We start from the raw sequence: 10,541 nt of genomic DNA, 5'->3' as shown, positions 1-10,541 counted from the left end.
GAGTAGAGTTGCAGCGCGGTTGAAAGTGAGCTGCCGCAGGTGACAAGGCCTGTTCCCGCGGCGGAACTCCCTCATGAGCGGTTCCTGCGAGTAGAACTCTTTATCTACCCCAGTACGGAACACTCTAAGGATTGTGCCCCTCTCGGAGCCCGTAGCGATAAGTTGTCCACTGTGGTCTACAGCGAGACACGCGATGTTCCCCCTATGCACACTGTTCAAGTAATTGACGGGCCGTACGTTCAGCGCATCATAGACGACTATATCTCGGAGTAGAGTGTTCTGCGGGTCATTCTTCGCCGTGTGGTACGCCGTGAAGCACAGGATGCTCCTGTCGTCCGTGCTGAGCGCCATCCTTGGCGGGTACCTCCCCCGCGACCCAGTGTTACCACCACCACCACTACCACCATCTTGAGTGCGGCCCAACTGTTTCTTAATCAAAGTGTGCGTGCCCTGAAAAGCGGTCTCACCACCAGCACCGGGGGTAGAAGACCAATTGCCACGGTCCTCCCACAGATCGAGCGTATCCAAAGGTTTCATGCATGAGATATCGTAGATGTGCAGCTTGTCGTCCGCAAGCAGTATACACATACGCTTCCTGTTCATAACGACGTCTACAATCTCGTGCGGGAACACCAACTCACAGATCGTCGACCGTCTCTTCGTGTTCACGATCTTGAGCTTCCCCTGCCGACCGGCAGCATTCTCCGCCACAGCCACCAGACTCGTCGCAAACAACATCTCCACGACGCAGTCACCACTGCCAGTGTCACCACCGTCAGTGTCACCACCAAGCTCCCCTGCCATGTCAAAACACTTCCCGAACGGGTCGCAGTTGTAGATACTCACACTGCGCGCCTCTTCCACCACACAGCACGTCGCATCCTGGTTAAACCGCAGTGCCCTCATCGCTCGACCCACTGCAACCCCAACAGCACCCCATCAAACACACCCTATCGTCAAACATCTTCATCCATCCATCGCTTGGTGTTCGACTCATCGCTGCCCTCAATTTTCCTGCTGTGTAACCCGGTTCTGCAATCAGTACTCGATGGAGTGCTTCGTGGACTGCGCGGGTCGGTCCGTGGTCGATGCTGCTGTCGATGCTGTTGGTGATGCTGTTGATGAGGACGTCGACGCCGCGGGAGTCTCGCCTGCCGCATCGTCGTCCACGGGGATGGACCACTCCTCGATCTCAAACCGTTTCTTGCCGTTCTTGAACGCCCAGTGGGATCTACGTTCGTGCATCTCACCGTACGCACTCAACACGGGCAGTTTAGTGACGTGGAGTAACCCATGTTGCACTTTCCCAGGTTGTGCCCTGTATATTTTCTCCAAGTACTGTAACATATCCTGTGGGAACGGATCTAAATCAATGACACCATCAAACAAGTTCTCAATCTGGCATGCAAGCATGGGGGAAAGAATGTCCCGCGGAGTACTCGCCATAAGGACACACTGGCCCGAATGCTTCCTCAGTGTGCTTTGTAATCCGTGAACGAGTGCCACCGCGTACGAGGGGGCAAACGCACCCGGAGGGTACGCTGCAGGGTGTAGGAACTGCGGGGCAAGGATCCGGACAAGGGACCCGCGGTGTCTCTGAAGTACGGCCTCCAATTGTGCCAACACAGTCTGTACAGACTGTTGAACAGGGTTGATCATCGTGATCTCCCCTGGGACCGAGGCAGCTGGGATCATCCGTGTTGTAATGTCGAACTGGGCAGTGTAGTCCCCTGGTCCCTGTTCGGGCAGCTTGCCACCTTCTTGCCCACGCTCGTCAGCAAGCTTATACTTCCAAGCGATCTTCAAATCTGTGTACCGTGTTGGTGTCCGTTGTGGGGTGTCGTCGTTCAAATTTTGCACGGACAGTTTGGACTCCTCCTCAGCGATCCGGGTCTTCTTCACGTCCCTCCGTGAACCTTGGTACACTCCAGGAAGCTCTCTTGCGAAATCTGCGTTCCCAGACAAAACCACCAGGTGTGTCCCCTGCTCCTCGCGGGACGTTGCGCCCTGGGAGACCGCCGCACGGGCATACACCACACTCTGCGCGGCGTACATCTTGCACAGCACAGAACTGAAATCAGTAGTCGTCTCCTCCTCCACAAGCAAGGAAGACCCAAGGGGAAGCCCCATGTGCCCAAGGATCTTGTCCAGATCACCACACCCGGTAGAAGTCACAAGGTTTGCACTAAGCGGGGATGGCCTGACACCAACATGCCCTGCAAGTGGACTCTCACCACCACGAATATCCAATTGACTCAATTCGGCGGCAACGTCAGCGGTTCTGGTGGGAATACCGCCAGGTCTCCGGGGCAAACCGCGACCAGTGGGGATGCCCCTAACACCACCAACACCGTTCCGACCATTGAGAACCTCTCCACGCTTCCGAAACGACATGGTACAGTCCCTGCAACCGCTGCTCTCAGCACAGTTCCCAGATCACAAAGAAGGTCATCGCACGACGTGCTTCAATTGAAAAGTTTTCAATCTTTAAAAGGAACGAAGCAGGTCTTAAACAGCGATGAGGTTGTGCAGGTTTTGAGGGTGTCTCGTAGAGACTCCAATTGGGGTTCTGTGATGCGGTATTGTGCAGTGGGTGCTCTCCGGAGAGGGTTGCCTTGCTCTGGGAGGCTTTGCAGGGGACCGTTCGTTCGGTTTGAGTCCGTGACCGCGGGGACAAGTGTGAAATCCGGTAAGAGAGGAGGGTCCCGATGGTTTACGCGCGTTCTGCTAGGGTTTCTCGTCCCTTACACCGGGTACGCGGTGTATGTTACCGTGTCTACTGCGCAGGAGATCAAGTATAGACACCAACACTGCATTAAGGGGCTGGAAGACCCGGAGGACCCGCGGTTTTACAGCTTTGAGACTACGCGGATGAAGTACTCCCCGTTGAAAGTGTTGGGGAGGTACGAGAACCCGTTCGTCGAGTATAGGATACAGACGATCTACGAGTTCTTCTTCAACAGGATCGTGGAGCTCTTCGAGCGGAACAGGGGCGGGATACCACCGGATAAGAGACAGATGCGCGCGCTGATGCCCGTTCACAAACCAACATGGTCTGGGGGGGAACCACTGGATCACGAGTGTACGGGTAATTTGAGACACGATGTTGTCGCCCTGGAGGACGCGGTCCCTGCCGCGGTGGGTGCCCATACCACTGACACAGACGAACCGCCGCTTTACAATACATGGTTGGGCCAATCGTGCAACTTCGTCGTGTACAACGGTCTCAAGATACTCACAGACCCGATATTCAGCGATCACTTGCTCCACGAGTCCCTCGGCCCGAAGAGGATAACCGACGTGCCCTGCCCGATAGACAAACTGCCGCAACCGGATGTCATCCTCGTGTCGCATAACCACCCGGACCACTTAGACCCAATGAGCCTGCAACACTGGAACGACGACAACAACCCGAACACGTTGTGGATAGTCCCCACGGGGATGAAGAAGTACCTCACGAGCAACAACATCTCGAACTTCATAGAGTTGTCCTGGTGGGATACCTGCGAACTCGTGCAACCGGACGGTACCGCTTACAACATCACGAGCACCCCTGCAATGCACTGGTCTGGGAGGTCTCTCATGGACACGAACGAGTCCCTGTGGTGCTCATTCATAATGACACACCGCGGGAAACCGGTCCTGTTCCATGCGGGGGACACTGGGTACGTCAAGGACCTCTACATCCGCATCAAGAACCAATTCGGCGCAGGTTGCCGTCTTGCATTGCTCCCCTGTGGACAGTACTGCCCAGAATGGCACCAAAGGCCCAGACACATCAACCCATCGGAGGTGGTGAAAATCATGAGGGACTTGAAGGCGCAAAACGTGCTCGGAGTCCACTGGGGTACTTTCGTGCTCAGCGGTGAGTACTTCCTGGAACCCAAACAGAAGCTGGAACTCCTGGCAGAGTTCGAGGGGATACGCGATCATTGTTACTGCCCGGAACTTGGAAAGACGGTACGGTTTTGACGCAAGATCAAGAACCGCTTGTATATACATAAAGAGACATCATTATCTGTACGAGTAATAGACTACATTGTTATCTTATATTTACATGTGCAATGTCACCCACTTCCCCTTACTCCTTGAGGTACTGGATATGGTAAGACTTGAGGACGCTCTCAGGCACCACAGCGGGGCTTTTCACGACAAGGTCCGATCCGTTCACGCTCTTCGGGAACGGCAGCACGTCTCTGATACTGTCTCGCCCAAGCAGCATCGCACACATCCTGTCAAACCCGATCGCAAACCCGGCATGTGGCGGCGCACCCATTGCGAGCGCGTCGAGCAAGTGTCCGAACAGTTCGTGCGAGTTGTGGATGTCAAGGACGTTTTTGAATATGTAGTCCTGTAGCGCCGTATCGTGGATCCTTGTCGAGCCGCCGCCAAGTTCGACGCCGTTGATCACGAGGTCGTAGTGCTGCCCGAGACACTCCAGTGGACTTGTCTCCAGGTTTTGATACGTGTCCAGCTGCACCATCGTGAACGGGTGGTGTGTCGAGATGTACTTGTCCGCCTCGTAGTTTGGGTACTTGCGCTTTGTGCCCGTTGTCGTTGTCGTCTCCACTGGTGAGAACAAGGGGAAGTCGACGACCCATGCACCAACGTCCGCTTGAGTCTCGAACAGGTTGGACTGCCCCCAGGGCGTCGCCAAGATAAGCTGCCGCAACCTCCCAAGCGGGGTCGGGTTCTCGAAGAGCATATGATCCGGTTCCCTTGTCGAACCGAACACTACGTCTCCCCTCTGCAGGTTCAACTGCTCGTTGATGAGAGACGTGTCCTCGAAGCTTGCCATGGGAGAAAACCGTTCAAACCAGTGGTCCCGCGCCTCGTCCGTATCGATTGGAACCGCCAGGGGTGTCCGTGAGTTGTAAAGGTCCGGATGAACAAGTTTCGTCCACCACTCACCTGATGGGGCGCTACCGCCTCTGACGACTAGCACCTCGAATACGGGGAACCGTTCGTTCTCTGTCGCCCGTACGTGGTTATCCTCAAGGGACGTTATTTGGAACGCTGGTGCGCGCAGGTCCGGCTTGTCGATACCGTATTTCGTCATGACGTGTCTGTAACTGAGCCGTTTGAGCAGTCCCCTGGCCTCAACGAGCGTGGGACCCTCCGCCAAAGTGAGCAGCGGACCCTGAACCGCATGTGCGGACCACACGGGGACAACCACGTCCTCGACGGTGCGCATGACGTCGCTCCCCGTCGCAAATGCCATCTCGAGGTCGACCTGCGTAAACTCGGGCTGCCTGTCGCGGCGGAGGTCCTCGTCGCGGAAGCAGCGAGCGAACTGAAAGTACCGGTGAACGCCTGAGGCCATGAGTAACTGCTTGTACTGCTGTGGACTCTGCGTGAGCGCAAAGAACCGGCTTCGCTGCCGCGTCGGGACGAGGAATTCGCGCGCTCCCTCCGGTGTCGGTTTGAACAGAAGCGGTGTCTCGACCTCTGTGAAGTGTGCTCCGTCGAGTACACTGCGGATCTGGAGGGCCACCTCGTATCGGGACCTCAGCAGTTGCTGGTTCTCCCGCAGCCGCAATTGCAGACATCGGTACTCCGGCGGAAACGCCCCGAGTGCCTTGTTCCCTTGCAGTTGTGCTGGAGTCCCGTTCGCCGCATTGAGCACTTGCAAGCGTTGCAACCGGATCTCATAGCCACCGGCGTCACCACCGCCAACCTTCCTCTCGAGGGACCCTGTGGCCTGGACCGCTGACTCCAGCGAGCAATCGACAAGCTGTGCATCTTGTGAGTCCACGAGCTGGATCGTGTCGCCCGCGACGTCCCGCAGCCGTCCCAAACACAAGGCTCTTACCGATCCGCTTGGGCCGCTTGTCGAGCACCCGTTGATGGCCACGGTATCGACCCACTTGAACCTCAACAGCTGCTTCACGGTCAGCTGCGTCGCTTGGAACTGGAACCGCGCCGCTGTCGCAGCCTTCGCGGGGGGTCCACCAACGTGTCGAACACTACCCCAGACGCAGCGTGTCGGTATCATGCGTCGTTGAGTTGAGTTGGGTTCTGTTCGTCAAGACGTGGTTCGATTCGTTATAACATTGTACCACTTTATAACGTGGGCAGAGCCGGTTGGTTGGTGCGTGCTTGCGTGTGCTACTTCCTCGCTGCTCTCTGCTGGCGCCGCTGCAGTCTCTTCTTGCGTTCGAACTCTGCGAAGGCGCGGATATGGACTGGGACGTCCTCCCAGGGATCTGTATCGTCTTCGTTATCGTCTGGACCGGCAGTGTCTGCCTGTTGCTTCTTCTCTTGTGCCCTGGCCAGTGCGTTGCGGCGCTTCGCAGCAAGGACACTCGCCGGGAGGTCAGTCTCCCGTGGTGGGAACAGCTGTGGCTTTGGCACATCCTGTCTCTTGCTGTCGAGTAGAGCCTTCTCATGTTGTAACTCTTGGGGCACGTTCTTGGCCTCGAGTAAGGGCAAGGGTGGGTCCCAGTCCCTGGGCCAAGTATCTTGCGTACTGGAGATCCTCTTAGCGGCCTCCCTGCGGCGGGATCTCCAGTACTTCACGTCGTCACTGAAGATCTCCCAGACACAGTGCGTACATCCAGACATGCAACAGTTGTCCGGTTCTCGGGGTCTCCCGGGGACACTAACCCCAGCGATGACTCGCTCTCCGAGACCCTCCATCCGAGAAGTAGCCCGCGGCGGGTCCCCGCGAACCCTGCCCCCGAAGACCTTCGCCAGGGTCTGCTCCGGCGTCAGGGTCCCAGCCTTCAAACGGCCCTCAAACGTCATATGCACCGAGGCAGTGGTGCTAATGCACCGTGGACCGCCCACAGTCAACACCTTCATCATCATCATCGTCCTGTTGAGCTTGTTATAGTAGTTGCAGTTGTAGTTGTAGTTGTAGTAGTTGGTACTTGTACATAAGAAGTTATACTGTTTGTAAGATCTGTGCACCGCTGGACAAGGTACCGCAACGTTGCTAGTTCCCTGTACTCCTTGTTCTTGGTCCTGGGCCCCCCGTCGGCTCCCTGCAACAGCTGTTCCAACTGTTTAGCGAGTGCGATACACCGGGCGTACTCCCTACGGTAGTACAGTCTACTGCAGGCGTCCAGCAGGCGAAGCCTTGTGTGTTTCAAGTCCAGTCCCTGCGGTGTCCCCTCTAACATCTGCAGGGGACCTTCAGGGCCCTCCGCTTTGTCCATCCATCGTGGATCGCATACCGGTGGACCACCACCACCAGTGAGCGATGAGCTCTGGAACATCTCGAGCTGCGCAGCGTACGCGGCAGCGGACTGCGGCTTCCTCGCACGGGGTACTTGTACAGGTGCTGGCACTGCTCCTGGCGCGTCCCTCGTCGTCATTGCGGCCCCGTTTGGTGCTGTAATGGTGGTGATGGGTGATGGTGCAGTCGCTCTCAAATTTGTTCAGTGGTCGAGGTGGGGGAGGGTCGTGAGGTTGTGGCCTGGGAGCTGTGGAAAGTATCTCTCAGACTGTTTGAGGGACACGCGGTGCCACTACACCTCACGGTGGGACCAATCCATCCTGGTGGATGCCAAAACTCATCTTCTCTTTGGGCTTATTCATTCGGAAGTTGTCCAATCTTGGCCCAGACTTCGCAGCGACCACCACACAACACACACACCACTCCCTCGACCCTTCAACTCGCCCATCGGGGTCCCAGGGACTTGCCATCGCGGTCTACCCACCCCCCACGTGACGGTGCTCTGTCCGTCCGTTGCTAAAACTGCAAGACCTCGAAACGTCGAACTGTTCACAGTCGTGTCAAGATACGGTCTTACGGTGTAAGGTGATCGGTATCGACAGCTGAGAGTCTGTACACACACGCATCACGATGGGAAACTACTTCAGTTCGATGTTTGACCGGCTGTGGGGGGCGAACCGGGAGTTGCGGATCCTGATCCTCGGGCTGGACGGTGCTGGGAAGACGACGATCCTGTACCGTTTGCAGATCGGCGAAGTCGTGACGACGAAGCCGACGATTGGGTTCAACGTCGAGACGCTCAACTACAAGAACCTCAAGTTGAACGTGTGGGATCTTGGCGGGCAGACGTCCATCAGGCCGTACTGGCGTTGCTACTACGCGGACACCGCGGCGGTCATCTTCGTCGTGGACTCGACGGATAGGGACAGAATGGCCACGGCGGCGAAGGAATTGCACCTCATGCTACAAGAGGAGGAACTCCAAGACGCCGCACTGCTCGTGTTTGCCAACAAGCAGGACCAGCCGGGGGCGCTCAGTGCATCGGACGTCTCGAAGGAACTGAACCTTGTAGAGCTCAAGGATAGGAGTTGGTCCATCGTTGCGTCGAGCGCCATCAGGGGTGAAGGTATCACAGAGGGACTCGACTGGCTCATCGATGTCATCAAGGAGGAGCAGATGTAGAACCAGAGAACTGTACTACTGCGAAGCAGCGAAACGGAGGCTATACTCTACACTCTAATCGATGCACTATCCCTCAACTGGACTCACCATCGTATACCCTCCTGCGTACCCTCCCCGGGTCCACATCTACACACCCTCCCCTTCCCTCCCCTCTATATGTAACACCATTGCAACAACTACATACAACAACTACACGCAACTACATGCACCATAGCAGATGATGTTCTCGACGAGACTCGCTATGGGGGCCCTGCTGCGGCGGGCCGCGCTGCCGACGGTCAGAAGGGCTGCTTGGAAGGCCGGTGTTGGTGGGTCCGCTTTGGCGCTGGTCGCAACGGGCTACAACAGTTCACAGATCCGACTGGAGGGTCGTCCTGCGAGTTCCCTGGCCATAGGAGATACCTTCGAGATGAAGATGTACTTGGAGTCGCAGCGGGAACTCGACGCTGCAAGGGAACGGAAGAGAGACACCGCGGTGCAGAGGTCCCGCTCTCTGGTCGTACGGCTCTGCAAACGGCTTTGGTTCGCAATGGACGACCTACTGTGGTCGCCACTGTGCACAGTCGTACGGTTTGCACACCTCGCTTTGCTCATTGTACCCCTTGCGGCAGCGTACCCTGTGTGTGCTACGGCCCAGTGGTACAAGCTCGTCAGGTTTATCTGCCAGCACGCTGGCCCCACTTTCATCAAACTGGGTCAATGGGCAGCATCCCGTACGGACCTGTTTCCGCCAGAACTCTGTGAGGAACTCTCGTCTCTCCACAGCAACGTGAGCCCGCACCCATTCGCATACACGGAGTCCACGCTGTGCGAGGTGTTCCAAGTCGAACGGCTCGACCAAGTATTCGATGAGTTCCACCGCACACCTTTGGGTGTAGGGGCTATTGCACAAGTTCATGCGGCACACCGAAGGGATACGGACCAGTGGTGTGCAGTCAAGATCATCCACCCTCGTGCGGCACGCATCATCAACAGGGACCTCCAGATCATGCGGTTCTGGGCAGCCACGGTCAACATGATCCCCACGATGGAGTGGCTTTCGCTCCCTGACGAAGTCGCCCAATTCGCAATCCTAATGCGCCTGCAATTGGACCTCAGGATTGAAGCGCAAAACCTGACCAGGTTCCATGAGAACTTCCCGCAATCAGTGACCACTAAGTTCCCACAGGCCCTCGACATGGAACATACAACCCGCGACGTTCTCATAGAAGAATATATCAACGGGTTCCCCATGGGGAAGTTCCTACAGGAGAAGACTCGCATTGGCGACCCGGAACTGACCCGCCGCGTCAGCGTACCCTTCGTCGACGCGTTCCTCCAGATGCTCATCCTGGACGACTTTGTCCACGCGGACTTGCACCCGGGGAACGTCATGGTCAGGTTTGTCCGCACCAACAAGCTCGGCACCCAGGTAATCTCCTCGGAGCAAGAACACGACCGTATAGTCAACGAATTGAAGGACTTGTCTCGAACCCACAGCGACGCACTCACTGGGAAGCTTGTTTGTTTACTCACTGATTACACGCCGCAGATATGTTTCATAGACGTTGGGCTCGTCACTGAACTCAACGAAACGAACCGTGTCAATTTCATCGACTTGTTCAACGCGCTTGCCAGTTTCGATGGGTACAAAGCTGGTGAATTGATGGTCGAGCGGTCGCGCACCCCAGAGACTGCGATCGACAAGCAAGGGTTTGCCTCGAAAGTGGACCGGCTCGTCCGGGAGGTCAAGCAGCGGACTTTCACGCTGGGCACGATCTCGATTGGCGACCTTCTCGAGCAGATGCTTTCGATGGTCCGCTCGCACCACGTCCGCATGGAGGGTGACTTCGCGTCGATGGTCATTGCGATCTTACTTTTGGAGGGGATTGGCCGCCAACTGGACCCGGACCTCGACTTGTTTGAGAGCTCGCTGCCTTTGCTCCGCGAGTACGCGATAAACCGCGAGGCCCACTCGTTCCTCAACAGCACAGACATGTGGCAGATGGGTGCGCTGTGGGTGGCACTAGAGACCAAAAAACTCATGCACTTGACCATCAAAGAGATATACAACCTGCTCAAGACGGACCAACTGTGCCCGAACTACTAGTCCCCATCACTTACATATTCTTACTTCATCAATTTGGCAAACACATGTGCGTACATATTCCATATACATCGATACTACCTTCACCCTCCG

At 56.5% G+C, this 10,541-nt stretch overlaps 8 protein-coding genes across 8 annotated transcripts in view; 3 read left to right on the top strand and 5 right to left on the bottom strand.

The window, feature by feature from the left end:
- ATG21 (Atg21p) overlaps nt 1-906 on the bottom strand; it is a gene marked incomplete at both ends in the record, with an annotated part of 1,158 nt that extends 252 nt beyond the window's left edge. Inside the window, one exon of the mRNA XM_022611249.1 lies at nt 1-906. This exon is cut by the window's left edge and continues 252 nt beyond it. Coding sequence (XP_022462110.1) covers nt 1-906 — 906 coding nt within the window.
- A 132-nt stretch (nt 907-1,038) lies between these two features.
- On the bottom strand, nt 1,039-2,394 carry ELP4 (Elongator subunit ELP4; the record flags this gene model as incomplete). The annotated part of the gene is made up of 1 exon (XM_022611238.1): nt 1,039-2,394. One exon carries the CDS (start codon nt 2,392-2,394, stop codon nt 1,039-1,041), a length of 1,356 nt encoding a protein of 451 aa, XP_022462109.1.
- A 180-nt stretch (nt 2,395-2,574) lies between these two features.
- On the top strand, nt 2,575-3,972 carry FMP30 (N-acetylphosphatidylethanolamine-hydrolyzing phospholipase D; the record flags this gene model as incomplete). The annotated part of the gene is made up of 1 exon (XM_022611227.1): nt 2,575-3,972. The coding sequence occupies one exon, from the start codon at nt 2,575-2,577 to the stop codon at nt 3,970-3,972; it is 1,398 nt and encodes a 465-aa protein (XP_022462108.1).
- Nucleotides 3,973-4,081: 109 nt separating this feature from the next.
- Nucleotides 4,082-5,995, bottom strand: MSD1 (aspartate--tRNA ligase MSD1; the record flags this gene model as incomplete). Its single annotated transcript, XM_022611216.1, has 1 exon — nt 4,082-5,995. One exon carries the CDS (start codon nt 5,993-5,995, stop codon nt 4,082-4,084), a length of 1,914 nt encoding a protein of 637 aa, XP_022462107.1.
- Nucleotides 5,996-6,108: 113 nt separating this feature from the next.
- Nucleotides 6,109-6,813, bottom strand: DPC25 (Dpc25p; the record flags this gene model as incomplete). Its single annotated transcript, XM_022611204.1, has 1 exon — nt 6,109-6,813. One exon carries the CDS (start codon nt 6,811-6,813, stop codon nt 6,109-6,111), a length of 705 nt encoding a protein of 234 aa, XP_022462106.1.
- Nucleotides 6,810-7,319, bottom strand: KNAG0A01700 (uncharacterized protein; the record flags this gene model as incomplete). The annotated part of the gene is made up of 1 exon (XM_022611193.1): nt 6,810-7,319. The coding sequence occupies one exon, from the start codon at nt 7,317-7,319 to the stop codon at nt 6,810-6,812; it is 510 nt and encodes a 169-aa protein (XP_022462105.1).
- Nucleotides 7,320-7,810: 491 nt separating this feature from the next.
- ARL1 (Arf family GTPase ARL1) lies at nt 7,811-8,362 on the top strand (the record flags this gene model as incomplete). Its single annotated transcript, XM_022611182.1, has 1 exon — nt 7,811-8,362. The coding sequence occupies one exon, from the start codon at nt 7,811-7,813 to the stop codon at nt 8,360-8,362; it is 552 nt and encodes a 183-aa protein (XP_022462104.1).
- Nucleotides 8,363-8,579: 217 nt separating this feature from the next.
- On the top strand, nt 8,580-10,451 carry CQD1 (Cqd1p; the record flags this gene model as incomplete). The annotated part of the gene is made up of 1 exon (XM_022611171.1): nt 8,580-10,451. The coding sequence occupies one exon, from the start codon at nt 8,580-8,582 to the stop codon at nt 10,449-10,451; it is 1,872 nt and encodes a 623-aa protein (XP_022462103.1).
- Nucleotides 10,452-10,541: the final 90 nt, after the last annotated feature.

This window comes from Huiozyma naganishii, chromosome 1 (assembly GCF_000348985.1).
Source record: "Huiozyma naganishii CBS 8797 chromosome 1, complete genome".
NCBI lineage: Eukaryota > Fungi > Ascomycota > Saccharomycetes > Saccharomycetales > Saccharomycetaceae > Huiozyma > Huiozyma naganishii.
This window is presented reverse-complemented; position numbering and strand designations above follow the sequence as displayed.